This window comes from Drosophila serrata, unplaced genomic scaffold, assembly GCF_035046125.1.
Source record: "Drosophila serrata isolate PLE 108 unplaced genomic scaffold, ASM3504612v1 contig_184, whole genome shotgun sequence".
NCBI lineage: Eukaryota > Metazoa > Arthropoda > Insecta > Diptera > Drosophilidae > Drosophila > Drosophila serrata.
In genome coordinates, this window is record NW_028257082.1 from 6,025,699 (window position 1) to 6,050,980 (window position 25,282).

The window sequence follows — 25,282 nt, forward strand, 5'->3', positions numbered from 1 at the left end:
TGAACATACATACTTACTGATCAGAGTTACTTACTGGTCATAGATACTTACTGTTTAGAGTTACTTACTGCTCAGAGTTACTTAGTGTTCATTGATACTTACTGATCAGAGTTACTTACTGCTTAAAGTTACTTGCTGATTAAAGTTAAATTAAATATCAGCTCGCTGCTGCTCTCTGCCTCTCCCCCACTCTCGCTATGTTAATCGCTCTATGTTAATCTCTAGAGGCAACAGCTTCTCTCCCACGCACTCACATTCTCTTCTCTGCTCTGCTCTGCTCTGCTCTTCTCTGCTCTGCTCTGCTCTGCTCGCGGACTATAAATAGAGGCGCTGAGGGCCCGCGCTCCTCAGTCTGTCCTAGGGGTACCTAGTGTTAACATCTCAAGTGATAGTGCAAGTGATCAGCCTTCGGCCTAAAAATATGACGTGGCCAATGCAATACATCTGGATGACTAGGAAGAAGCTCCCTTTGAATGGAATCAGCATTTTTGGTCACAACACTGGAAGGAAGTAAACAATGACGTGTCCTCTACTGCGGTAACTCTTAAACATGACATTTATATTACAGTCGAGTCCCGATAATTCGAAATGGCAAGGGGATCACATTTTTTACGAATTAGACGGGAATTCGATTTATCGAGATTTCTATTTAAAGGGGCTCAAAAATGAAAGAGTCGAATAAAGGGGGTTTTTACATTTCACATCATGTTTACATATGTATTTAGCTTTATCTTTTCTGCAAAATCTAACGTCGCTTTAACTACAAAATATTTCACATCGCATTACGATTTATAAGAGGTTTCGAAACAAAATTACGATTTTTAAGAGGTTCAATATTCTTTGCGTTGCGCCAAATACTACGAATTAACGAGGGGACCAAAATGTATGGAATTTTTACGAATTAACGAGTTTTTTTCAAGGGGACAGAATTTTTTACGAATTATCGCGATTTTCGATTTAGCGGGGTACGAATTATCGGGATTCGACTGTATTTGTATAACTTTAAATTTGGTATGCAGATTTGTTATCCCAATAAAAACGCACACAGAAAAGTTTTCAGAAGTGAAATTAATGCATTTTTGTCTGAGCTATGAGGGATTTTCTCAGCAAGAGTATAGAAATTTCTATTTCACGAAGTTAAGTTTCTTACTTGTTCTGTATTTTCTTGTGTATTATATTAAATAATAAAATGTTACATATATTTACAATGGTATTGTACAGCATGACAGATCTTTTTGAATACATTAAATATTAATCTGATATGTCTTTGTTGTGCGTGCCGGCAGTTATGAAGTTGTTGATGTGGCTGGGGCAAGGACACTGCCTTGGCAAAACGATCCTTAATTGCGTAAGCTGCGAATAAATATTAAGCTTAATTGTTTTGTAGCTGCGCCTTCGTCTTGTCTCGCCTCGCCTCGACTTGCTTCATGTCAAGCGCATTTAAATAAATTCTATGGAATGAGTAACGACAAGCAAGACAATTGCAAGTCAAAGTCGGCCAGTGCGAGTGAAGGAGCTGCTCCACATGCGTGTGGGTGTCTATATACATATATGTATGCCGATTGCCGAGCCGATATATCCCCATCTACTGGCAATGACAGTGCTTGAACCTGACATTCAGTGAATTCATATTTATTCTCCCACTGACAGCTCTCCGCTGGCAACAAATCGTCGTGATCGCTCAACAAATCGTATCTGTGTCTTGTATCTGTATCTGTCTCCGCAGCTGTATCTGTATCTGCAAGTGCGACTTCGACGCGCTGTCTGGCTGATGCGTTTTTAATTGAAGTCAATTCGGCAGACAGCCAAACTGGACAGATGCAATAAATTATGGGGAGTAAAGTCAATTTGATTATTGATTTCGCGAAAGTGCTCCCTTCCCCAAGAACCAAAGTCAGAGTCGCAAGTGCTTTTTAAATACTCTATATTTTAGAGCCATTCTGACGAATGGAACTCATTTGTCTATTCTTGAGTGTTGCACAGAGTGGGGCCATTGCCAATGCAGCCGGCATAGGCCATAAAGTGGGGAATGAAGCTCTGCTGGAGGACTCCGCCGAATAGATGGCTCTGAGGGCCAGTGGCAAAAATACCGACATCTTCGCCAGCATGCACACCGATATTGCCATGAATGTAGCTGGGATGAATAAAGTCTAAAGGGGAATATAATTAGTTAATAAGTTATATATGTTTAACATGTAATTCTCACCCTCCTTTCCAACTTTATCAGAGATATCGTAGCGCTGGCCATTCTCGTCCAGGTACTGCTCCAGACCCACGGCGTAGTTCAGAGTGGCATACTTCACGCCGTTCACGTCGGCATCGTCCTGGTTGAGTCCCAGGATGGGGGTGCCCCTGCTGGGATATCCAGCGATAGTCAGGGGATGGGCATGGTCAGAAGTGACCACGACCAGAGTATCATCGGGATCAGTCATTCCAATGGCCTCCTCCACGGCCTGCTCGAACTGCAGTGTCTCGTCCAGCGACAAGGTCGGGGAGTTGTAGTGGTTGCCGTAATCAATGAGGCCGCCCTCGACGAACAGGACATAGCCCTCGGGGTTCTTCCTGACCACCTCAATGGCCTTGCGGGTCATCTCCGCCAGAGTGGGCTCCTCCTTGGCATCGGCCATTTTATGGAAGTTCATTACGCCCGAGCGGAAGGTACCGATCAGGTTGGTGATCCTCGAGGCGTTCACGCTCAGCAGCTGGGCGCGGTTGTAGGCATGGACGCCGCCAGGATGCATGCCCTGCCAGCGGGCCAAAAGGTTCACTCCATCGGACCGCTCGCCCTTCTTGTTGAACGGATCCGTGACGGTGTTGGGAAGGAATTTGCCAATGCCGCCGCCCAGCATCACGTCGAAGTTCTTGCCGGGAGTCTGCGTGATTAGCTGAGTGGCAATGTCCGTGCAGGTGGCCGGGTCATTCTGTCCCTCGCCATAGGTCACAATGTCTGTGTCGCACTCGAAGAATCGGTTGGTGGTCTTGGCATAGGCTCCCGATGGACTGGCATGGGTCAAGGTTGTGGTGGTCACAATGCCCGTGGATTTGCCGGCATTCTGGGCCCACTCGGCAATGGAGGTCAGACGGTTGGCAGGATCCTCACTGCCACTGCAGTTGTTAAAGTTGACGGCAGCGCTTACTCCAAGGGCCACGATGTTGGTCTTCACACCGCACAGATAGGCGGTGGCCGTGCAAGCTGAGTCGGGCACCTGGGCGTTGGAGCAGTACGTCTGCAGAGTGGATAAGTGATAAAGGAGCCTCAGAAATATATAAAAATCGCAATTTTAAATATAGTTTTGCACTCACCTTGCTCAGACCGGTGTAGGGGAACTTCTCGAAGCTAAGGGAGTCCTCCTCGCCGGGATTGCCCTTCAGCTGACCCTTGTGAATTCGTGCGGCCGCCACTGTGGACAAGGACATGCCATCGCCGAGGAACATGATCAGGTTCTTGGCCTTCCTCTTATCGGGTTGCGGCTGCTCCAGTTTTCTGGCGAGCTCCTCGTAAGCCAGATCATACCAAAACTGAGCGTTCTTCTCCTCCTCGGGTCCGTTACCGCGCTTTCCCAAGGCATTGGGATCGATGATATTTCCTTCGCGGGCCTTCGAGACTGTCCCTCCAACCAACTGCCTTTGGCTGTGAATCTCAGGCACTGGAAAGTGTACGATTCTTGTGAGATTTTTGAACACTATTTGGTCGATTTTTACTACCACTCACTGTCCAGAGATGCAGCCAAGGAGGCGGCCACCACGGCGCTTAGGACCACGATAATCCCGACGGTTCTTGTCATTTTGGATAAATGTTAAGTTCGCTTGACGTTGGCAATTGAACTGATTTCGGTGCTCTTCCCACGGCTTTTTATTAACCGGTTTGGGCGGCCTTATCTGGGTTGTCATATCTTCATGGCATAATCCTCTAAATTAAAACCTCTTCCAAAATCTCAGTTTATGGCCTGGTATTTGCCTAGTCTTTTGGCTTTATGATTATATGGTGGGGATAATTCTGGCCGAAAGGCCCGGCTACCAGTCCGAGGACCTGGACCAATGAAAACCTATCTAGAGCGATAACTAACACGCTTCGGGTTCTGATGGGCACGGCACCCCAAAAATCGGGGACCGCTGAACCTGACCCTCCACCCCACACTGACAAGGTGAAATTAGGGGCAGCAAGTGCTAAATTCCACATGTGTTCGCAACCATAAGCATGACTATTAAAAGATATAGATATTATATCTTGGCTAAGCAGTCCCACTGACGTGACACCCAATTAAGGTTCTTTGGTGATAGGAGACACTGAGGCTGGGACTGTCACTGGGGCCTTATGGTTTCAGTCTATACAATTCCTCGGAGCAATGATTTATATATGTTTTATTCATCATACCATTCATCAGGCATCTAAAGTTACTCAAAGGACTTTATTTATTTCCCTAAAAATTAGAAAAAGTGTAAGTAAAATTTCAGGAGATGAAAACTATACGTTATGGTTTATTTTATTGGGTAATCATGTTAAAAACTAAAGTAATATTACTCATCTAAAACGGTTGTATATGTTAGAATTAAATTTGATTTGTTTTAGGGCAATTATTTACATAAACGATTTTATTATAGGTATCTTAAAGTATTAAAGATATTCTTTAAAGAAGGGACTGGTCATTATCGGTTTACAATTATTCAATTTTGTGAAATCTACAGACTTTCAGGGGTTTAAAATAAACTATTTAAATTAACCCCAAATCGTGGAGATTTGCCAATTAAATTTACTAACTTCAATAAGTCAAAAAAGCGTTGGTTTTAAATTTATTATGTATAGCCTAATATTTTGTAATTAATAACAATATAGATCTGTTGGACTTCCAAATGAAAACAAGACTTCAGCAATCTTGAAATGTAATGGTTAATTTTTATCTCCACAATCCCAAAAAGAACCTATGCAATTATCAACTTTTTTTTAGAGTTCAAAGTAATATAATTGTACTAAATGTTTTAGTACGTAACTATAATCTTTATTGGGGTAAAATCTATTTAATCTGCATTACTTGTTATGTAACTAGTATCTTTTTTTTTATTCCAAACTTCAAGTCTTCAAAAATTTTCCATACATAAAAGATATATCCCCAAGTAAACAATTACCATATGCTTGCTTAGTACATTTTTTTATTAAAGACTTAAATGTGGAGTCTTGCTGAAAAAATAATAAAATATGCCCTATATTCGGACATCGTCATCATTAAAAGTTTGCTAAGTTTTCCCTGAGTCTTGTAAGTGAATTTTCCTGGCATCGAGTCTTTCACTCCCGATCGCACACCTTTTTTCCGCTTCCGACGCACGAGGCATAGGCCATCAGATGGGGAATGGTGCTCTGCTGCATCACGCCGGTGAAGAGGTGACTCTGGGGACCGGATGCCCAGATGCCGACATCCTCGCCAGAGTGCACGCCCTGGTCCTTGGCAATGTAACTGGGTGCAATTGCGTCATCGGAAACGAGGATGTCGTCCAGGGGAATGCGCTGTCCGGTCTCGTCCAGATACTGGTTGGGACCAGCAGCATAGTTGAGCACGGCGTACTTCACGCCATTAAGATCGGTGTCGTGCTGGTTGAGTCCCAAAATGGGCGTTCCACGGCCAGGATATCCGGCAATGCTGACAGCATGACCATGATCCGCAGTCACCACAATCAAAGTGTCCTCGATGTTGGTCATATCCCGCGCAAGTTGAATGGCCTTCTCGAATTCCAGGGTCTCATCCAGAGCATAGCCTGGTTGGGTGTAGTGATTGCCATAGTCAATGAGACCACCTAAAGAAGGAAGAGAATATAAGGATATAAAATACAAAGCGCTTTGAATTGTGTGTTTGTGAAAACCAGAACAGCATCCCCATTAAATGTTATATACTGATAAAGCTGATGATATATACAGCTTAAATGCTCCCAGCAAACTTATATGACCCTCACTCTTTATAGACCAACCCACCTTCAATGAACACAAAGTATCCATTTTCGTTCTGACTCAGCTTCTTGATGGCCACCTCGGTGAGCTCGGAGAGAGTGGGCTGGTAGGTGGCATCCGCATCCATGTGGAAGTTCATTAGCTTGGACTGGAAGAGGCCAACGATGCTGGACACACGAGAGACGTTAACACTGAGCAGCTGATTGCGGTTGGTAACCAGGACTCCGTTGTCGTGTAGTCCCTGCCAGCGGCCCAGCAGGTTAACGCCATCGGATCGCTCTCCGGCGTTTCCGTGGCTATCCTTGATGCTCTTGGGCAGGAACTTGCCCATGCCGCCGCCAAACATGATATCAAAGTTCTTGCCGGGCGTTTGTGTCACCAGCTGAGTGGCCATGTCGATGCAGGTGCTGGCATCGGCGCCGTAGCTAGTCACATCCGTGTCACACTCCCACATGCGGTTGGCGGTCTTGGCATACGCTCCCGAAGGACTGGCATGGGTTAAGGTAGTGGTGGTCACGATTCCCGTAGACTTGCCGGCATTCTGAGCCCATTCGGCAATGGAGGTCAGACGGTTAGCAGGATTCTGGCTAGCCGTGCAGTTGTTGTAGTTCACGGCGGCACTGACTCCGATATTGATGATGTTGGTCTTTACGCCGCACAGATAGGCGGTGGCCGTGCAGGCAGAGTCGGGTACCTGGGCATTAGCGCAGTAGGTCTGTAGAGAAATAAGATTCCCATTTGTTATTACATATATGTCAACGCTGTCTGAAATCCTGAATTGGTACTGTAACTCACCCTGCTCAATCCCGTATGGGGGAACCGCTCGAAGCTCAGCGAGGACTCCTCACCGGTCTTGCCCTGACGCTGTCCCTTCAGGATTCGAGCAGCTGCAACGGTGGCCAGGGGCATACCGTCGCCCAGGAACATAATCACATTCTTAGCCTTCACGGGACTGGGCTGGGGCAAAGCGAGACGCTTCTCTATCTCCTCGTCGGCGAGTGAGTACCAGAATTGAGGATCCATCTCTTCCGGGGGTGTGTACTTGTTGTTGGCCACATCCGTCGAGAACCTGGGCTTGATGGCAGGTTGGCCCGACATCTCGTAGACGTTGTGCACCTCCCTGAGGCCGCCGAGGGTTGTTCCGGCCATGGCCAGGAGCCCCAGGATGGGGAGAAGAAACTGCCTCTGCGAGGAGAGCATCTTTCTAATTGTGTTGCTGCTGGTGAGGTATCACTAACTACACCGGGTTGCTCGGATTCCTTGGGCTTATATGGCCTGCTGCGATTCGTGTGCGGGGGATTATAGTGCCCCAGACAGGGAGTATCTAAATTTAGTTTATGGACCCACGATTGAGTTATCTCGGTGGGGACGAACCTTCCCTATCTCCCGAAAAATCATCTGAATCTTGCATGATGCCCGGGTAGTTGGGAAAGGGTCTGTTTAATTACCCGCTACGTAGGAGGTTTAACTTTGCCACTATCTAACCACCACTATCCAACCAACCAATAAAAAGAAAATGTGTTCTTGCTCATCTTTGAGGTCGTTTGAACATATCGTTTCGATGTTCCAGAAATGGAGATGCCGTGCCCACTTGTCTCGCACATGATCCTCAAAAAAAGCTGGAATCACCTGTGCAAATAGTTCCCGCAGCTCTGTGAATCAGTGCAGTCACGTTTGCGGCTATAAACCAATAAGCTAGTCCCATGATCTCCATATCTATCCAGAACGTGCGCTGACTTATCAGTAGTATTTTGCATTTTCACAAATGGACTTGCCTGCCTCTCGGACCGCATCTCGTGGACTGTGGAGAAAGTTGTTATTGTTTAAACTGCCTGATATGGAGAATGCAGGAATTACAGGAATCTTAACATTATAATTTTAATGGTTTACAAATTCACAATTTCCTAGAATCAAGTTCTAGATAAATGTAAGAGAATTTAAAAGCTTACAAGCTATTACAATGGTGAAATTTGAGAAAAGGTGAATCTACTAAATATGACAAATAGAACGAATTTCATTCTTATCACTTTCTGGGAAATTATCGCCATAGAATCATACTTCCATACTTCAAAATTTTAGACAAAAAAAAAAATAATTAACAAAATTCTGCAAATGTTCAAACGTAGTTGCAGCCTCTTGGACAAGCTGTCCAAGCAGCAAGTTGCCGAGTGGCTGGGCGGGATCCAGACCGTTATTTTCGGTACAGATGGGGTTTTGTGGCATGAGTATGAGCCCATTGAGGGATCCGTGGATGTCTTTAATGCCGTCAGGGCCAAGGGAAAGCGATGCCTGATCGTGACCAACGATAGCATCCTCACGAATGCGAATTTGACCCAGAAGGCAGCGGGTATGGGCTACCAAGTCAGGGAGCAGGACGTGCTCAACTCAGCGGGATCCATATCGAGCTACCTCATCGACAAGAAGTTCGAGAAGAAGGTGCTCGTCATGGGCGGTAGTGGCATCTGTAGGGATCTGAGAAATGCCGGCTTCTGCACCATTGTTAGCAACCAAAATGCAGAGGGAAAGTGCTGGGTCGAGTTTGTGTCCACTCTGGAGCTGGATCCCGATGTGGGTGCCGTGGTGGTGGCCAGGGATGATGCCATGGACACAAATGGGATGATCGTAGCCTGCAACTACCTGCAAAATCCCAAGGTGCTCTTCTTGACCACCGGCAGAGATGGATCCATCGCTTTTGGAAAGCAACGGATTCCAGATGCCGCCACTGTGGCGGCTGCCATCCAAGTAATTGTCAATCGAAAGCCCGTAGTCTTGGGAAAACCGCATCCCCGGATAATGGGAAAGTTGCTGGAGTCCGGCGAAATCGAGCCAGAAAAGACTCTAGTGATAGGAAACTCGTAAGAATCATTTTAATATAAAACTTTGTTCCTTAATAACTATTTATATTATAAATCTTATTAATCAGGCTCAAAGAGGATATGGCTTTTGCCAGCATCTGTGGTTTCCAGTCTCTTTTGGTGGCTGACGAAAAAGCTCTTAAAGAAGCCCAAAGAATTAAAGAAGAGGGAAACGAAAATAAGATAAAATTGGTCCCAGATCTCTATTTATCCAGTTTAGCTCATTTTCATGAGTTTTTAAGTACCGAAAGTAATCCCGCAGAATCTGAAGACGAAGAGCAAGACGAAGAAGATTCACAGCAAAAAGTTGCCTATGAGTGAGAAATCTAAGTTTTTCTAATTCAAATTTTGGCGCGCAGGCAGAACTAAAGATAGTAAAGAGCTAGAAAATCAAAATAGTACATTTAAAATCAATACACATTCCAATAAAACCGCCGCTTAAGCCAAAGTTTTCCACCTTTTTCCTAAAACTGGTATACTGATATACTGTGGTATTTATCTTAGGCCTAGGCATAGTATTTCGATAAACGATAAATTTACTGTTTCCAATAAGACCTCCGCTTAAGCCAAGTTCCCTACCATTATTCAACAAAGTTTTCCACCTTTCACCTAAAACTGTACTGGTATATTGATATACTGTGGTATTTATTCTAAGGCCTATATATAATATTTCGAACGCGGTCACACTGTTCTCATATTTGCTGTTTTCAAGACAAGTTTTTTAATTCGGAACAAAGAAGCAAGTGACAACGATAAGCGATAAGGATTCAAAGCTTTTTACAGCATTATTGAGTATTATTACTCTGCGCGCGGGTGCTAGTCGAGAATATTTGGCACAAGATGCCATTTAGACGTCGATGCAAATAAACTGCAGGCAAACACCTTGAGTGCAACGGGGCTGCAAGTGTGTGCGAGTGCGTGAAAGAGAGTGTGCAAGTGTGTGTGTATACATGTGGATGAACGAAAATAAAACAACGGACCGCTCCCCGCCGCCTCCCGCAAAGCTTGTCCCAAATAGAATACGGAGAACTGCATCGCACTAAGTCCCCAACTATCCCATCCATCTCCCCGCTCCGACCCGTCGCCACTCTCCGTTCTGTGCTCACCACTCTGCACTCCCCTCGGCCGCCGCCACCAGGAGCAACCACAACAACAACAACAACAAGACCGTCACTTCATCCACCTCCAGGAGCAGCAGCAGCAGCAGCAGGAAAAACAACAACAGCAACCACCAGCGCCCTTACAACAACTGTTACAAAAGAGCGAGGCGAGAGACACGACACTCCGCCCCGCAACCCCGTTTACAGCTCACTCACATACGCACGCTCGCTGGCCCACAGACACACGAAACACACACACACATACACAGCCAGCAGCAGCCTGGTGTCCTCGCCAGAAATTCAATCTCAATCCAAATCCCAATCGCCATCGCAATCGAAGGCGTAATTGTAGTCCGCGAAGATGGACTCCGATATCGAAATGGAACTGGAATCGGACAACGATGATGACTACGACTACTACAACACAGGTAAGCAGGATTTTGTTAATTCAAAACAAGCCACCTCTCCCCTGGCCACTCTTTGGCCTCCTCTCCTCCTGACAACAATCAGCGCCATCGATTTAACTGAGGCTAAATAGGCCTGTCGCAGTGTTTGTGAGGAAGTACACACACACACACACGCACACACACACGGACACAGAGTGCCCTGGGCATATGTGTGCGTGCGTGTGTGCATGCGGGTTGGTTATTCACCTTTTTGGAGGCCTAGAGAAGCGAGAATATTTGCATTCAGCACTTGACATTCGCCTTGGGTTCCGCCTGCTCCCCTTGGTGGAGACCCATCGCCTCCTCCAGTACCCCCTTCTCTCCTGAGGGCTTTCCGTTTCTTGGCTTGACCATGAGGCTGAAATTATGGAATTGAACTTGAAACCAACACACACGCACGTAGCTGCACGGCGAGAAAAGAGTGCTAATTTTTAATAATAATTGCAATTAAAATTAGAAACAATAGCTTTGCCACTTAATAATTATTTGCATTATTCTTGCAGCATGGAAATCATTATATAAAAGCTAGTTATTATTAGGTTAACAAATCTGTAAAATCAGTTTGAAGTTTAAAAAATTTCAATTTTAACGATGTAACCCCTTATAAAATTTTGAAAATGTTGAACAAAAATAAATTTTGGCCGGACATAGCTAGATTGACACGGCTGTTAATGCTGATTAATAATTTATATGATTTGTAGGGTTGAAAATGACTCCTTTACCAAGTTGTATGCTTCTGACTGATATTATAATACCCTGCAAGGTTATAACATTTGTAGTAATTTGCTTATAAATTCAAGATGTTTTAAGCTCTCAGGATTTATTCAGAGATTTATCGACTATAAAATATTTGATTTTCATTCCATCAAAGCCTTTAACTAGTCACTTATTTCTCTCCGTGTTCGAATAAGTACAATTCGTAGTTGCGACTGATTGTGAGGTTTTGTGTTTTGTGGCTGGCTTCATTATTGCCCGCCGCTCTTCCCACGCTCTTCTTCGCTCCGCAGCACACCGTCACACACACCGTCTCAGGTGCGTGCCCAAGTACGTAGTTGCACTTTGTTTTGTGCCCGCTTTTCCGTCAGCTCTGCCTTCTGACCTGTCCCTTCCGCCAACAACTTGAGACCTGGCCAAGACGCCTCGTAACAGCCAACAGCCAACAGCCTTCAATCAGATACCCGTACGGGTATGGCTAAAATCGGGCATTTGTATGGCAGCCTTGTTGTTCAGCTTAGGGTTACGAATTAGCAAAAGTACGGTGTTCACAAATACTGACAGGAAGACCGATAATCGGTGTAAGTATTTAGCAAATACTATCCGATGTAGATATATCTATTAAAATCTATTATTATCTTTTAAAATATATCACAGTTTAGAGTCAAATATTCATAAATCAAACCAGTTTATGTCGCAATATTTATATATGCAACTGTAACTCGAAATCATCTACAAATTAACCCCTATTTTCGGTGGTAGATTGTGATGATTTCAGCTGTTGTGTATTCGTTCTCACTTCCACAACAATTGAATCAATTTAATATGAGATCCTACCTTTAATAAATCCTATTATGTACTCATGAATCCCGAAACAGACTCACTTATTTACCCATTTCTCTTACAGGCGAGGACTGTGATGTGGAACGCCTGGATCCGAAGCGAGCCGATCCCGAGTATTTCGAGTACGAGTGCCTAACCGTAGAGGACATCGAAAAGCTGCTCAACGAGCGCGTGGAAAAGCTAAACACCATCCTGCAGATCACGCCCTCGCTGGCCAAGGTGCTGCTGCTGGAGCACCAGTGGAACAATCACATTGTCGTAGAAAAGTACCGGCAGGACGCCAACGCGCTGCTGGTGACGGCGCGCATCAAGCCTCCCACTGCGTCCGTTGCGGATACCGCTTCCACAAGCGCTGCGGCGGCTACCGCTCAGCTCCTTCGGCTCGGCAGCAGCGGATACAAGACAACGGCCTCGACGGCGCCACAGTACCGAAGTCAAATGTGCCCCGTTTGCGCCAGCTCTCAGCTGGGTGACAAGTTCTATAGCCTGGCCTGCGGCCATTCGTTCTGCAAGGACTGCTGGACCATCTACTTTGAGACGCAGATCTTTCAGGGCATCTCCACGCAAATAGGATGCATGGCCCCGATGTGCAATGTACGGGTGCCGGAGGATTTGGTGCTGACGCTCGTCACCCGGCCGGTAATGCGCGACAAGTACCAGCAATTCGCCTTCAAGGACTACGTGAAATCACACCCGGAGCTGCGCTTCTGCCCCGGACCCAACTGCCAGATCATAGTGCAATCATCGGAGATCTCCGCCAAACGTGCCATATGCAAGGTATGCCACACGGGCTTCTGCTTCCGGTGCGGCATGGACTACCATGCGCCCACCGACTGTCAGGTGATCAAGAAGTGGCTGACCAAGTGCGCCGACGACAGCGAAACGGCCAACTACATAAGCGCCCACACCAAAGACTGCCCCAAGTGTCACATCTGCATCGAGAAGAACGGCGGCTGCAACCACATGCAGTGCTTCAATTGCAAACACGACTTTTGCTGGATGTGCCTGGGCGACTGGAAGACGCACGGTTCCGAGTATTACGAGTGCTCCCGCTACAAGGACAACCCCAACATTGCCAACGAGTCGGTGCACGTGCAGGCGCGCGAGGCGCTCAAGAAGTACCTGCACTACTACGAACGCTGGGAGAACCACTCCAAGTCGCTCAAGCTAGAGCAGCAGACGATCGACCGGCTGCGCCAGCGCATCAACTCCAAGGTAATGAACGGCAGCGGCACCTGGATCGACTGGCAGTATCTCTTTAATGCGGCGGCACTGCTGGCCAAGTGTCGATACACGCTGCAATACACCTATCCGTACGCCTATTACATGGAGGGCGGTTCACGGAAGAATCTCTTCGAGTACCAGCAGGTGGGTTGCTTAGAATGTCGCAGGCTTTGCTTGGATCAAACCTCTAATAATCTATCAACTTCACAGGCGCAACTGGAGGCTGAGATCGAGAACCTGTCGTGGAAGATCGAGCGTGCCGAGACGACGGACCTGGGTGATCTCGAGAATCAAATGGACATCGCTGAGAAGCGTCGTACCACCCTACTCAAAGACTTCTTTCCAGTGGATGCATAGGCAAAACGATACGCTTCCAGAACCACCAGGATAGAATAGAACAGAACCGAACAGACAGAACAGATAGCTTGTCCCGTTTAGCACAAAAAGAGACTGTTGAAGGGACGACGACGCGACAGTATAGACGCTTATTTAAATTAAATTAAATTATACAGATATTTACACACATGTATCCATCTAGAGTTAGCCTAACGACGTGTAGCTAATTTTTAAACTAAACTAATAATCAAGTGCATATAGAATAGAGTACGTAGCGTAGAGCATAGTCGACTACTTGAAGTATAATATTTATAGTTGTGACATTCGAAATCACTCAAAACGATCTGTTAAACTGCAATACCACGCCTTGCGCAGAACGTTAACGATAGCGATAGCAGTACTATAACTATATGAAACTAGCTACAGACAAACCAGACGCATTTCAGTGGCCAAGTGTTCCAACAGTTTTCCAAAAACTAAGCCCAAGCGACCCGACGAAGTGCAGAAACAATTCTAAATTTATAGCGCAGCAAGTCAAGCAATTATTATATAGATCAATGGCCGGCCGATGGCCAGAGACCCTAAGTTTTAAATCTCGTATTAACCCAGAGCGAGGCTGAGAGCAGCAGCCGCGTTAACAGCATCAAGTATTCGTAATATGTATCTCGTAACTAACCGCAGCACATCAATCGAACGCCAGGAGGAGTCTTGAAGTATAACGAAACTAGAGGTACTCCCTGCCCTCTCCCCCACCCGTCCCGCAAACCCCTGTTCCTTTCGATTCTCACTCAATTCTCGATTAACTTTGTAAGCTGAACCATAAATTATATTATAGGATTACGCTATGTATGTATGCTTATGCGACTGAATTTGAATTAAATTTACACTAGAATATAATTTAAAAAAAAAAACCAAGTGGAACCAAGTGTGGTTCGCAAGCTTCCCAGGGGAGCTTTTGTACTAAAAGTCATCGAAAACTTGAGTTTGTGGATGCTTTTCATGGTGCAGCTTTTTCTTTCAAGAGCTTTAATTTCGAAATTTCTGAGTAACTCGGGGGGAATTCATTTAACTCAACTTTTTATATTTTGACTCAAATTTTTTTTCATTTTGACTCCTAACTAATAAGTAATTTATACATTATAATTTTTTGTTCTAACGATAGGATATAAATTTGTTTATAATTTCTTTATTTTTTCTTGCCTTTCTTGCCCTTCTTGCTCTTCCTCTTTTTGGCCGCGCTTGGCCTCGGGATATCCGCAGCCGGAATCTCCGGCTCAGGCACTTTCACGGGCAGTTTGAACATGCGGCACTCGGAACGCTCCTTAAGGACACTATTTGCAATTTTCTTTATCCCCGTTATCTTGGCAACCTTGACATTGTTCATCTCCTCCACCTTCTTGGCAGGATACACCTCCACATCGCAGCAGTTCTGAAGGAGCAGGACATCAGTGTTGCTGGCAATGGGATACTTTAGATAGAGGTCCCTGCCACAGTCCAGGCACTTGTTCTTCATTCGTTTCAGTTGGAATTTGATTGGAAAACATCGTCCTGCTATGGTATTATTGTCCAGGATAACCGAATGTTTGTACGTCGGCTTGGGGCGGGGTCTCTTGGTCCACTGTGAGGGGTTTAAAGGGCATTAAAAACAGAATGAGGTGAAATTTCCTAACTAATACACACCTCATCCAAGTGCAAAGAGGTCTCAAGTGGCCTGCACGAAGCCGAGCAAAGGTTCTGGCGAAGATCCTGCTCCTGGGCCACATTCATGGTGCAACATCTCATGTTTTCCTTGTCGGAGTCCAGGAGCGGCCGCCCCTTGCTGCACTCTGCCCGGATATCGATCTGTTGTCGAACGGGTCCGTCCGGCTCAATGGCGGCCTGTATGATGTTCGCCTGCGGCTCGACCATACCGGACGGAGGTGCCGACACCTTGTAGTCCATGCACGGCCCGCAGGAGGGTTCAAAGCATTTCCGACAGGGAGGACTCTCGACAAAGTTCTTGTGGAACCAACGACTACAGCTGCTCTCCGGAGCGCCCATGATGCTAGCTTAAAAATGGTGTTGACTTGGCTACCAAAAATTTTGAAATGACTTGGGAGAGTCAATGAATTGAAGCCTCAATCCCTGCCTGTTTATTTGACTTTAAAATAAATGTATACATAACTCATTTGTTCTCGAGAGACTTGGCATCATCAAGTTTTTTCATTTCTACTTCTCCTGCGGTCTGGTCCTCCTCGTCAAATATCTTCAGATCCTTGGCGTGATGCCAAACTGCGATGTTTAGAAAGCCGCCGACAAAAATAAAAGAAGCAGCTGTGAGATTCAAGGCGTAACTGCAAGAGAAAATCAATTTAATCTAGATTCTGGTATGAAAGAATTCTAGAGTCACTTACCGCAGAGATTCCGTATCATAGAGCCAGCAGTTTCCCTTGTTGGAGCAGGTCTTGCCCCACACCAAGCAATAGTTATCAATTAGCCAGCCGAAAAATATGGGACTTGGGATGAAGCCAAGTAGCGAGGCTACCATGGAACCCAAACCCAAACCGAAGGTCTTATCCTCTTGGGGAATGCAGCGTAGGGCGAGGAGCAGATTGGTGGATTTGCTAGAAGCGCCCACCAGCTTCAGGAAGCACATGACGCCCAGGAAAACAAGGAACTGATTGAAGCAGTCCACAGGACAGGTACCATCCACAGCGAATTGGGGCTAAAAAACCCAAAGTCTTAGTTAAAAGTATTGTTTAGAATAGAGTAAAACCTACCTCCATGCCATTTTCTAAGCTGGATGATCCTATGCATTTGCAGCCTGTGAAAATGGTTTTTCCTAGTGCATCCTTTGTCCTCCCGGTGCAGCCCGCATGGCAGGCAGAGATGTAGGTGATGTTCTCGGGACTGCAAACCGGAGCATAGTGAACATAATCGCAGTGACAGGACGCACTGCAGCTATTCTCAGCCGACAAGGTGGTCAGCGAGTTCAATCTATCACTACTCTCGCATCCTATGGCCACATAGCAGAGGATTCCGGCCACCGTAACAAAGTCCACAATGGCATTCCATGAGGCCATTGCCCTGGCACTTGGCCTGTACTTCGAGATCACGTAGCCAGAGATGAGGACTCCGGCGGCCGAGAATCCAAGAGCCACTGTTCCTGTGGCCATGGTGGCCATGGCCGCCGATTGTCTGTACTGGGTCTCAATGTACTTTGGAGTAAATATCCAGTAGGCCATGTAGCCAAAAAAGTACAATATGGAAGCCATGGTGTTGTACACATACACCTTGTTTTTGCTCAACTTCCGGACCGTCTGCATCATGTCACTGAAAGAGCGCTCCTTGAGATTTATTTCCTGTTTGCCTTCGGCCTGTCCTAACTGGAGCCTTCGCCTTCTCGAACTGGGCAACTCTTTGGGAAACATAAACAGGAAAATGGCAGAAATCAGGGTCATTGCGGCCAGTACAATCCAGCCAAGCCACCAGGCGCCCATCCATCGGGGATCCTCCCTGCCAATCAGAGGTTCCAATGTGGGTTCTATGTAGAGACGCAGGCAGAGAGCAGCAAGGGAATAGCCTATGGCTGGACCCAGCATCCTTAAGAATGTGGATAAACCTGGGATAAAGTTAAATTAACTCTTTACTTTGGTTACAAATAACGACTCTACTCACTCAACATGGCAGGAGTCTTGGACTTGGTGCCATTGTCATCCATGTATGCAATGCCCAAAGTGTAGAAGAGGGCCTGTCCCACTCCAGAGATAAGTTGAGCCGCGAACAGAAACACCTGGGGAACCCACTGACCGATCTCCTCCTGGATACAACCCGCTGCATTTGACTGGCACAGCTTCTGATCCTTCTCCTGCCTGGTCAGAGTCTCATTGACTTGTCCATATTCCCGTGTCAACTTCAGGGCATCCTCGCCGGCACCGTAAATAAAGTGCAGCGAACTTGTCAGCAGGCAAAAGGCGACAATGGTCAGTAGACCTAAGTGGGAAACTATTAGGTTAAAGGAAAAGCTTTAAACGCTTAACTCACCTATTCCCATCCAACGGGGTCGATGCCCATTTCCCGCATAATAGCCCAAGAGGGCGGCCGTTAACATGGTGCTGATATCATTGCCCACCGAGATAATGCCGGATATCTTTGTGGGTATTTTATAGCGCTTCTCCAAGGTTGTAATCGTTCCATTGAAGTAGGCGAAGGTCATTGTCATCACACAACCAGCAATTCCATACAGAATCACATACATTTTCTCAGTTGCGAATCTGCAAATACAATCCATAAAGTTAAGATACAAAAGAATATAGGTTGATGTGATTACCTCTGCATGGAGGGACCCTTGAATAGCCAGAATCCGCAGGCAGTCTCTCCTCCACTGACATCTTTCTCTTCCGATACATCCTCGGGAGAGCTTTTCAAATTGTTTGGTTTTTCAAGGAAGGGCAGAGCCTCACTCGGCTCAGAGGGCACAACCTTCTCGTTGTCAACTTTCATCTCCAGACAGCGAGTACGAACTGATATCTATCAGGAATAGCCAGCTGCATCTCAAGTATCTCAGCTTGCTGTTCTTATCAAAGCAGTCAGATTAGACAAGTGAGGATCAGACAGGTGACAGGGGGTATAAATATTAAGAAGAGCTAATTGAAGGGGTTTCCTTATCATACCTGCGTATCTTTTTCGGAAACGTGTGAAATTCTGGCGTGAGTACAATCTTAAAACATGGGTGTGCCACGTATCCCAAAGATAAAAAAAGGATTGAGCTTGATGCAAGAAAAAAGCTTTAATATAAACATATAATTATGTAGAGTCTTATTCCTGTTTATTGGCAGGTATGGTTAAATCTATCACTTCACCCTGGCTCTGAGTGTCTGCAATCTCCTCTTCATCGAAAATCTTGATATCCTTGGCATAATACCATATCCCGAAGTTCCAGAAGCTTTCAAGGAACATAAGAAAGGCGCTAACCAGGTTTATAGTAAACCTGTAGAAGAGGAAATAATTTGGTATTCCATATAAATAACCTCTTTGCTCACCTCAAGGACCTCGAGTCGTATATCCAGCAGTTTCCCTCAACTCCGCAGGTCTTTCCCCAGACCAGACAGTAGTTATCCCACATCCAGCCTGAGACAATGGGACCAGGAATATACACTAGCACTGTATACATCATGGTGCTGAAGCCCATGGAAAATGTCTTATCTTTCGTAGGGACGCATCGAAGGGCCAGAAGCTGATTACTAGAGCTTCCTGTGGCACTTACGAACCGCAGGAGATACATTATTGCCAGGAAGATTATGAATTGCTTGGTGCAGTCCACCGGACAGGCACCATCCATGGCGATCTGGGACTGGGATGTCATAAATGTTTCATTAGAAAACAAAGTTTGGTTTAGCGAGCTGCCCAAGCACTTGCAGCCTGTGTAAATAGTTCTTCCAAGATCGTCCAGTCCCTTTTCCGTGCATCCCGCGTGGCAGGCTGAGATGTAGGTGACATTATCCGGACCGCAAACAGGTGCATAGTACACATATTCACAGTCGCAGGATGCGCTGCAGGTGTCGCCAGTTGGAATTATGGACAATGAGTTGGCTCTGTCGCTCTCGTCACACCCCACAAAGGCATAGCATATAAGTCCAATCACTCTGATATAATCCAAAACAAAGTTCCAGGCAGCCATTGTCCTGGCACTCGGCTGGTACTTTGAGATTACGTATCCAGAGATTAGGACCCCGGCGGCGGAGAATCCGAAAGGCCAGGTTCCCGTAGCCAAGGTGGATGTGGATGCCGACTGCCGGAACTGGATCTCCATATACTTGGTCATGAAGCTCCAGTAGGGCATGTAGCTATAGCAATAGAATATAGAGCCTATTGCATAATAAACGTAGACCTTATTGGAGGCTAATCGTTTCAGGGAGTCCAACATATCTCTGAAAGAGGGATCCTCCATAGAAGTATCCATCTCTCCTCTATCCTCCGCCTTCAAGCGTCTGATCCTGGCTTTTGGCGTCTCCTTGGGAAAGATGCCTACAAAAAAGGCTGAGATGAGAAGTATAAATATCATGGGGATCCAACCCAGCCACCAGGCTCCCATCCAGCGGGGATCCTCAGAAGTGATCAGGGGCTTCTTGAAGGGATCGATGTACAGGCTGAGGCAAAAGGAGGCCATAGAGAAGCCCATGGCAGGACCCAGCATATGCAGGAAAGTTGATATACCTAAATGAAAGGTGGATAAATGTATTACTGAGATATGTAATTTAATTCCTACTTAGCATGCGTGGCGACTTGGCTTTTGATAGATTATCATCCATGTAGGTTAACCCCGGGGCATAGATAAGCGAGCATCCAATGCCTCCGATAAACTGAGCTATAAAGAACAAAACAATTGGTTTGTAATCCGCAGTGTTCTCTACACATTTCGAGTCCTTCTCATGACAAAGGGCGTCATCCTTTTGGGTGGAGTTCAAAGTAGTATTATCAAATTCCATCAATCCGTACTCCTTCGTGAGTCTCAACGCCTCTTCGCCGGGTCCGTAGAAGAAGTGTGTGGATAGCATTAGCACACAGAAGAAGATAATGATCAGCATGCCTAAAATATATTAAAAAGATCTTAATTAAGTGCATTATAGTAACTTTAAATAGACATTTTGATATGGAAATTTTCTGGTCAAATTAAGGATTTCAAATATCATAACTAAGCCAAAACCTAATTAATTTCAATTCGGAATACTTTCCTTTCGTTTTTTAATAGTTAACTTATATAGCACATCAAGTTTAAAATTTAGGAAATACTATTTTTTCGTAAATTTTGAAAATTTTAACGATGTAACCCCTTATAAAAGTTTGAAAGAATTAAAAAAGAAATTTCGACCTGATACGACTGGATCGATTGGGTTTTAGATGCTGATCAAAAATATATATAATTTATAGGGTCGGAAATTGCTCAATTTAAAGTTATACAACATTTTCCAATATTATATGTAAATTTTGAACATTCACCGTTTTGCATTTTCCTCTACTTTTAGCGATCGTTTGTATGGCAGCTATATGATGTAGTACGATTTTCTTAAAAAATTGTATTTCTAAATTAATATATATTATGTATTTATAAAATTTGATGAAAATCTGTTGAAAACTGGAAAAAATATAATATTTTTTCTTAAAATTCAGCCGTTCCTATGGCAGCTGTATATATGTATATATATAGTCCACCGATTAGCCACGCAATAACTTTTATACTAGTAAAATTATATAGAAGAATAACTCAATAGTTTCATTCAAATAGCTTGCTATTTTTGTTCCAAAACAAATCTCGCACTTCTGAACATATGATTCCCAACTGCTTCTAACTTCCCCGGAACGAAGTGACTGCTGCCGGCCAAGTCTCAGAAAAGTGTTGTGTTACAAAAGTTGCAAGTCATTGTTTATTAGTGTTGAAAGTTAGTAATTGATTACACATACATACTTACTGGTCTTAGATACTTACTGTTCAGAGTTACTTACTGGTCATAGATACTTACTGATCATAGTTAATTACTGATCATAGATACTTGCTGATTATAGTTAATTACTGATCATAGATACTTGCTGATTATAGTTACTTGCTGATCATAGTTAATTACTGGTCATAGATACTTACTGTTCAGAGTTACTTACTGGTCATAGATACTTACTGATCATAGTTAATTACTGATCATAGGTACTTGCTGATCATAGTTAATTGCTGGTCATAGATAGTTACTGTTCAGAGTTACTTACTGATCATAGTTACTTACAAAACAAATCTCGCACTTCTGTACATATGATTCGCAACTGCTTCTAACTTCCCCGGAACGAAGTGACTGCTGCCGGCCAAGTCTCAGAAAAGTGTTGTGTTACAAAAGTTGCAAGTCATTGTTTATTAGTGTTGAAAGTTAGTAACTGATCTTACTTACATACGTACCGGCCATTGATACTTACTGTTCAGAGTTACTTACTGGTCATAGATACTTACTGATCATATTTAATTACTGGTCATATATACTTCCTGTTCAGAGTTACTTACTGCTCATAGTTACTTAACGATTATAGTTAATAAAAGCAGTTTATACATATGTATATCAGAGCAAGTAATAGTTTGTATTAATTAGTTATTAGTTAACTTCCGCATGTGTGTGTTTCCGTGTCATTTCTCTAATTCTAATTGAGCACACCCCCAACAATTATTCTCTCACGTCTTACCTATTTCTAATTTTAATATAAATATTATATATACTTTACCTAGGGAAATCCAACGCGGTCGATGTCCTCTACTGGCGTAATAGCTCAAGGATGCCGAGCAGAAGACAGTGCTTATATCACTGCCCACTCCGATGATTCCGGTAATCTTGCTGGGTATATTGAAGCGTTTCTCCATTGTGGTAATGGTTCCGGCGTAGTAGGAGGAAGCCATGGACAGAAAACAGCAAGCAATTCCATAAATAACAACGAACATGCTCGCCGTGGCGAATCTGGTGAGTAGACACTCATTTATGTTTGGGAAAGCCAACTTGGCAGCAAGTAACACCTTTGAAGAGCACGTCCCTTGAATATAGAAAAGCCGCAGGTAGTTTCTGGAGAATCCTCTAGTCTTTCGGAAGCATCATTCTTTAGAGATTTGCGGGTTTCGTTTCTTATGCTGTCCGAGATTACCATCCTGTTCTGTTGAATTATTTGAATGCACTGATCTCGCAACTCAGAAGCAAGTTCTAATCCAATTGCTGGACCGGATTAAACACGAAAAAGCTCAATTTTATGTAGTTAAGTTAAGGCGGGATCTGCTTTTTAATTGCCAGCAATTAGCATTCGAGTAAACACAGTGATGTGAGCATACAGTTAAATGTTTTAGTAGATTATATAGGGGAAATCCCATATGGAAGATAGAAGCAGTCCACAGGGCAGGGAATTGGGTTTGAATATAACAAATCCTTAAAGATATAGATGCTTCGATTACTCTATGCATTTGTATCCAGTGACAATGCCGCTTTCCAGCTTATTTGTGGCTACCTTCTCGTCAACTCTTATCCCCACACAGCTCGTGTGAACTGAATCTGTCTATCAGAAATCGCTTATCCATATAAAGAACTGCATCTCACAGCTTACTCTTCTTATCAAGGCTGTCAGATTAGACAAGTGAGGATCAGACAGGCGACAATTATGTACTATATGTATAAGGGAAATAAATCTTAATAAGAGCTAATTGATGGGGTTTCTTTATCATACGAATACATGTGAAATTCAATCTCAAAACACTTGTTTGTTGCCAAGATAAAAATAGATCAAGCTGGTAAAAGAAAAGAACTTTATTATAATATTGATATTATTTCCTAATGGTTTTCCTTAAGTTCTAATTGATCAGCCTGTTTATCGGCACTAATTGAGTTTGGCTTCTCCTTAAGCTCTACCAATTCACCCTTGTTGCCAGGTTCTGCAGTCTCCTCCTCATCAAAGATTTTCATATCCTTAGCATGATACCAGACTCCGATATTCCAAAAGCTTCCCAGGAAAATCAGGGAAGCGCTCACGATGTTCATTGTATATCTGAAGGAGAAAATAGTAACTTTAACTTTAAATAATTTTTAGATTGAATTGCTCACCTCAAGGACCTCGAGTCGTATATCCAGCAGTTTCCCTTGGATCCGCAGGTCTTTCCCCAGACTAGGCAGTAGCTATCCCACATCCAGCCAAAAACAATTGGACTGGGAATGAAGGTAAGCACGGAATAAACCATGCTGCCAAAGCCCAGGGCAAAGGTCTTATCCTTTGAGGGGACGCATCGAAGTGCCAGGAGCAGATTACTGGACCTTCCTGTGGCGCCTACGAACTTCAAGAAGCACATGACGGCCAGGAAGATTAGGAATTGTTTGGTGCAGTCCACGGGACAGGCTCCATCCATGGCGATCTGAGACTGGGATGTCATAAATGTTTCATTAGAAAACAAAGTTTGGTTTAGCGAGCTGCCCAAGCACTTGCAGCCTGTGTAAATGGTCCTTCCAAGATCGTCCAGTCCCTTTTCCGTGCAACCCGCGTGGCATGCCGAGATGTAGGTGACGTTTTCCGGACTGCAAACTGGTGCATAGTACACATATTCACAGTCACAGGATGCGCTGCAGGTGTCGCCAGTTGGAATGATGGACAACGAGTTGGCTTTGTCGCTCTCGTCGCACCCGACCAGGACATAGCAAATAAGTCCAGCCACCGTGAGGTAGTCCACTACAAAGTTCCAGGCAGCCATTGCCCTGGCACTCGGCTTGTACTTTGAGATTACGTATCCAGAGATAAGAACTCCGGCGGCGGAGAATCCAAGGGCCCAGGTTCCCGTGGCCATCGTGGATGTGGACGCCGATTGACGATACTGAATCTCTATGTACTTGGGCGTAAATATCCAGTAGGGCATGTAGCCAAAAAAGTAGAGTATGGAAGCAAAGGTGTTGTAAACGTACACCTTGTTGGAGGCCAGTCGCTTTAGGGAATCCATCATATCCTTGAATGAGCGTTCCGCCAGCGGAGTGTCCACCTCTCCCTTGTCCTCCGCTTTTAAACGTTTGGCCCTTGCTTTGGGCATCTCTTTGGGAAAGATGCCTACGAAAAAGGCTGAGATAAGTAGGATGAATGTCAGGAGGATCCAACCCAACCACCAGGCACCCATCCAGCGGGGATCCTCTGGCGTGATCAGTGGCTTTTTGAAGGGATCGATGTATAGGCGAAGGCACAAGGAGACCATGGAGAATCCCATGGCAGGACCCAGCATACGCAGGAAAGTAGACATACCTGAAATTCAGATAAATGTGAAACGGATAATGGGAGTAATCATATTGATTCCTACTCAGCATGCGTGGCGTCTTGGCATTCGATAGATTGTCGTCCATGTAGGAAAGCCCCGGGGCGTAGAAAAGAGAGCATCCAATACCGCCGATAAACTGTGCTATGAAAAACAGGATAATCGGTTTATAATCCGCAGTGTTCTCTATACATTTCGAGTCCTTCTCATGGCAGAGGGAGTCATCCTTATGGGTGGAGTTCAAAGTAGTATTAACGAATTCAATTGATCCATACTCTTCCGTGAGCCTCAAAGCCTCTTCGCCGGGTCCATAGAAAAAGTGTGGAGTTAGCATGAGCACACAGAAGAGGGTAATGATAAGCAGGCCTGTAATAAATTCAACAGATCCACTAATATGTATATATACATATATTAAGATATAGAGGACTTTACCTAAGGCAACCCAACGTGGTCGGTGTCCCTTACTGGCATAGTAGCTCAAAAGAGCCGATGAGAAGACAGTGCTTATGTCATTGCCCACCGTGATGAGTCCTGAAATCTTGGTGGGAATATTGAAGCGTTTCTCCATCGTAGTAATTGTTCCAGTGAAATAGGTAAAAGCCATGGCCAGAAAGCAGCTAGCTATCCCATAAATAATCACAAACATGTGAGCAGTGGCGAATCTAGGGTTCGGGATATCGTTAATGTTGGCAAAAACCAACTTGACAGTTAGTCGCACCTCTGGAGAGCAGGTCCTTTGAATATCGAAAAGCCACACGTAGTATCTGAAGGATCCAGCTCCTCCAGCCTTTTGGCCTCATCTCCGCCAGCCTCCTTATCCTTCAGAAACCTGGAGGTTTCGGTCTCTTTGCTGCCCGAATCGACCATCTTGCTCTGTCGAACCACTCGAATGCACTGATCTCTCGGATGAGTAGCAAGTTACAATCGACTTGCCGGCCCGGGTAAACAGAAAAGCTTCTAGATAACATATAACGACCTTTAATTTTATATAGCCCAACCTGTCCGTCTCGACATTTATCTCTCTAATCGGGATCTTCTTTTAATTGCCA

The 25,282-nt window shown here is 44.8% G+C and overlaps 9 protein-coding genes across 9 annotated transcripts in view; 3 read left to right on the plus strand and 6 right to left on the minus strand.

Moving 5' to 3' along the window:
* Positions 1 to 1,907: 1,907 nt before the first annotated feature.
* Alp7 (Alkaline phosphatase 7) lies at positions 1,908 to 4,357 on the minus strand. Its single transcript, XM_020949495.2, has 4 exons — positions 3,713 to 4,357; positions 3,304 to 3,647; positions 2,207 to 3,227; positions 1,908 to 2,150 (listed from the first exon to the last, which is right to left on the minus strand). Exons 1-4 carry the CDS (start codon positions 3,783 to 3,785, stop codon positions 1,963 to 1,965), a joined length of 1,626 nt encoding a protein of 541 aa, XP_020805154.2. The 5' UTR covers positions 3,786 to 4,357; the 3' UTR covers positions 1,908 to 1,962.
* A 771-nt stretch (positions 4,358 to 5,128) lies between these two features.
* Positions 5,129 to 7,203, minus strand: Alp8 (Alkaline phosphatase 8). Its single transcript, XM_020950569.2, has 3 exons — positions 6,734 to 7,203; positions 5,963 to 6,653; positions 5,129 to 5,787 (listed from the first exon to the last, which is right to left on the minus strand). The coding sequence occupies exons 1-3, from the start codon at positions 7,136 to 7,138 to the stop codon at positions 5,282 to 5,284; spliced, it is 1,602 nt and encodes a 533-aa protein (XP_020806228.2). The 5' UTR covers positions 7,139 to 7,203; the 3' UTR covers positions 5,129 to 5,281.
* A 478-nt stretch (positions 7,204 to 7,681) lies between these two features.
* Positions 7,682 to 9,241, plus strand: LOC110182537 (chronophin). The gene is made up of 2 exons (XM_020950589.2): positions 7,682 to 8,793; positions 8,862 to 9,241. The coding sequence occupies exons 1-2, from the start codon at positions 8,051 to 8,053 to the stop codon at positions 9,112 to 9,114; spliced, it is 996 nt and encodes a 331-aa protein (XP_020806248.2). The 5' UTR covers positions 7,682 to 8,050; the 3' UTR covers positions 9,115 to 9,241.
* A 151-nt stretch (positions 9,242 to 9,392) lies between these two features.
* ari-2 (E3 ubiquitin-protein ligase ari-2) lies at positions 9,393 to 13,998 on the plus strand. Its single transcript, XM_020950581.2, has 3 exons — positions 9,393 to 10,321; positions 11,961 to 13,264; positions 13,331 to 13,998. The coding sequence occupies exons 1-3, from the start codon at positions 10,255 to 10,257 to the stop codon at positions 13,475 to 13,477; spliced, it is 1,518 nt and encodes a 505-aa protein (XP_020806240.2). The 5' UTR covers positions 9,393 to 10,254; the 3' UTR covers positions 13,478 to 13,998.
* Positions 13,999 to 14,516: 518 nt separating this feature from the next.
* Positions 14,517 to 15,616, minus strand: LOC110182544 (uncharacterized). Its single transcript, XM_020950595.2, has 2 exons — positions 15,137 to 15,616; positions 14,517 to 15,074 (listed from the first exon to the last, which is right to left on the minus strand). Exons 1-2 carry the CDS (start codon positions 15,494 to 15,496, stop codon positions 14,643 to 14,645), a joined length of 792 nt encoding a protein of 263 aa, XP_020806254.1. The 5' UTR covers positions 15,497 to 15,616; the 3' UTR covers positions 14,517 to 14,642.
* Positions 15,566 to 18,099, minus strand: Oatp58Da (Organic anion transporting polypeptide 58Da). Its single transcript, XM_020949481.2, has 6 exons — positions 17,766 to 18,099; positions 17,480 to 17,709; positions 17,114 to 17,428; positions 16,216 to 17,057; positions 15,850 to 16,160; positions 15,566 to 15,789 (listed from the first exon to the last, which is right to left on the minus strand). The coding sequence occupies exons 1-6, from the start codon at positions 17,936 to 17,938 to the stop codon at positions 15,621 to 15,623; spliced, it is 2,040 nt and encodes a 679-aa protein (XP_020805140.2). The 5' UTR covers positions 17,939 to 18,099; the 3' UTR covers positions 15,566 to 15,620.
* Positions 18,100 to 18,199: 100 nt separating this feature from the next.
* LOC110181657 (solute carrier organic anion transporter family member 74D-like) lies at positions 18,200 to 22,262 on the minus strand. The gene is made up of 5 exons (XM_020949466.2): positions 21,981 to 22,262; positions 21,695 to 21,924; positions 19,704 to 20,024; positions 18,478 to 19,651; positions 18,200 to 18,425 (listed from the first exon to the last, which is right to left on the minus strand). Exons 1-5 carry the CDS (start codon positions 22,106 to 22,108, stop codon positions 18,254 to 18,256), a joined length of 2,025 nt encoding a protein of 674 aa, XP_020805125.2. The 5' UTR covers positions 22,109 to 22,262; the 3' UTR covers positions 18,200 to 18,253.
* Positions 21,193 to 25,282, plus strand: part of dve (SATB1_N and homeodomain domain-containing protein dve) — a 73,103-nt gene continuing 69,013 nt past the window's right edge. The window contains exons 1-2 of the mRNA XM_086828466.1: positions 21,193 to 21,347; positions 21,699 to 21,927. Coding sequence (XP_086684592.1) covers positions 21,907 to 21,927 — 21 coding nt within the window. The 5' untranslated portion in view covers positions 21,193 to 21,347; positions 21,699 to 21,906. The remainder of the gene's footprint in view (positions 21,348 to 21,698; positions 21,928 to 25,282) is intronic.
* LOC110182779 (Organic anion transporting polypeptide 58Db) lies at positions 22,737 to 25,194 on the minus strand. The gene is made up of 5 exons (XM_020950907.2): positions 24,952 to 25,194; positions 24,666 to 24,895; positions 24,279 to 24,599; positions 23,050 to 24,223; positions 22,737 to 22,993 (listed from the first exon to the last, which is right to left on the minus strand). The coding sequence occupies exons 1-5, from the start codon at positions 25,098 to 25,100 to the stop codon at positions 22,780 to 22,782; spliced, it is 2,088 nt and encodes a 695-aa protein (XP_020806566.2). The 5' UTR covers positions 25,101 to 25,194; the 3' UTR covers positions 22,737 to 22,779.

What these genes read in the sequence shown, in the direction of transcription:
- LOC110182779 (XM_020950907.2), bottom strand. Translation starts at nt 25,100, where the DNA reads ATGGTCGATTCGGGCAGCAAAGAGACCGAAACCTCCAGGTTTCTGAAG. An exon ending in ACCACGTTGGGTTGCCTTAG is followed by an intron (nt 24,600 to 24,665) that starts GTAAAGTCCTCT and finishes AATTTATTACAG; the next exon opens with GCCTGCTTATCATTACCCTC. An exon ending in CAAGACGCCACGCATGCTGA is followed by an intron (nt 24,224 to 24,278) that starts GTAGGAATCAAT and finishes TCTGAATTTCAG; the next exon opens with GTATGTCTACTTTCCTGCGT.
- LOC110182544 (XM_020950595.2), bottom strand. Translation starts at nt 15,496, where the DNA reads ATGGGCGCTCCGGAGAGCAGCTGTAGTCGTTGGTTCCACAAGAACTTT. An exon ending in CCTCTTTGCACTTGGATGAG is followed by an intron (nt 15,075 to 15,136) that starts GTGTGTATTAGT and finishes AACCCCTCACAG; the next exon opens with TGGACCAAGAGACCCCGCCC.
- LOC110182537 (XM_020950589.2), top strand. Translation starts at nt 8,051, where the DNA reads ATGTTCAAACGTAGTTGCAGCCTCTTGGACAAGCTGTCCAAGCAGCAA. An exon ending in ACTCTAGTGATAGGAAACTC is followed by an intron (nt 8,794 to 8,861) that starts GTAAGAATCATT and finishes CTTATTAATCAG; the next exon opens with GCTCAAAGAGGATATGGCTT.
- Oatp58Da (XM_020949481.2), bottom strand. Translation starts at nt 17,938, where the DNA reads ATGAAAGTTGACAACGAGAAGGTTGTGCCCTCTGAGCCGAGTGAGGCT. An exon ending in ACCCCGTTGGATGGGAATAG is followed by an intron (nt 17,429 to 17,479) that starts GTGAGTTAAGCG and finishes TTTCCCACTTAG; the next exon opens with GTCTACTGACCATTGTCGCC. An exon ending in TATGATACGGAATCTCTGCG is followed by an intron (nt 15,790 to 15,849) that starts GTAAGTGACTCT and finishes TTTCTCTTGCAG; the next exon opens with TTACGCCTTGAATCTCACAG.
- Alp8 (XM_020950569.2), bottom strand. Translation starts at nt 7,138, where the DNA reads ATGCTCTCCTCGCAGAGGCAGTTTCTTCTCCCCATCCTGGGGCTCCTG. An exon ending in CCCATACGGGATTGAGCAGG is followed by an intron (nt 6,654 to 6,733) that starts GTGAGTTACAGT and finishes ATTTCTCTACAG; the next exon opens with ACCTACTGCGCTAATGCCCA. An exon ending in ATACTTTGTGTTCATTGAAG is followed by an intron (nt 5,788 to 5,962) that starts GTGGGTTGGTCT and finishes TTCCTTCTTTAG; the next exon opens with GTGGTCTCATTGACTATGGC.
- LOC110181657 (XM_020949466.2), bottom strand. Translation starts at nt 22,108, where the DNA reads ATGGTAATCTCGGACAGCATAAGAAACGAAACCCGCAAATCTCTAAAG. An exon ending in CAAGTCGCCACGCATGCTAA is followed by an intron (nt 19,652 to 19,703) that starts GTAGGAATTAAA and finishes CCTTTCATTTAG; the next exon opens with GTATATCAACTTTCCTGCAT. An exon ending in TACGACTCGAGGTCCTTGAG is followed by an intron (nt 18,426 to 18,477) that starts GTGAGCAAAGAG and finishes CCTCTTCTACAG; the next exon opens with GTTTACTATAAACCTGGTTA.
- Alp7 (XM_020949495.2), bottom strand. Translation starts at nt 3,785, where the DNA reads ATGACAAGAACCGTCGGGATTATCGTGGTCCTAAGCGCCGTGGTGGCC. An exon ending in CCTACACCGGTCTGAGCAAG is followed by an intron (nt 3,228 to 3,303) that starts GTGAGTGCAAAA and finishes TCCACTCTGCAG; the next exon opens with ACGTACTGCTCCAACGCCCA. An exon ending in TGATAAAGTTGGAAAGGAGG is followed by an intron (nt 2,151 to 2,206) that starts GTGAGAATTACA and finishes ATTCCCCTTTAG; the next exon opens with ACTTTATTCATCCCAGCTAC.
- ari-2 (XM_020950581.2), top strand. Translation starts at nt 10,255, where the DNA reads ATGGACTCCGATATCGAAATGGAACTGGAATCGGACAACGATGATGAC. An exon ending in CTACGACTACTACAACACAG is followed by an intron (nt 10,322 to 11,960) that starts GTAAGCAGGATT and finishes TTTCTCTTACAG; the next exon opens with GCGAGGACTGTGATGTGGAA. An exon ending in ATCTCTTCGAGTACCAGCAG is followed by an intron (nt 13,265 to 13,330) that starts GTGGGTTGCTTA and finishes TCAACTTCACAG; the next exon opens with GCGCAACTGGAGGCTGAGAT.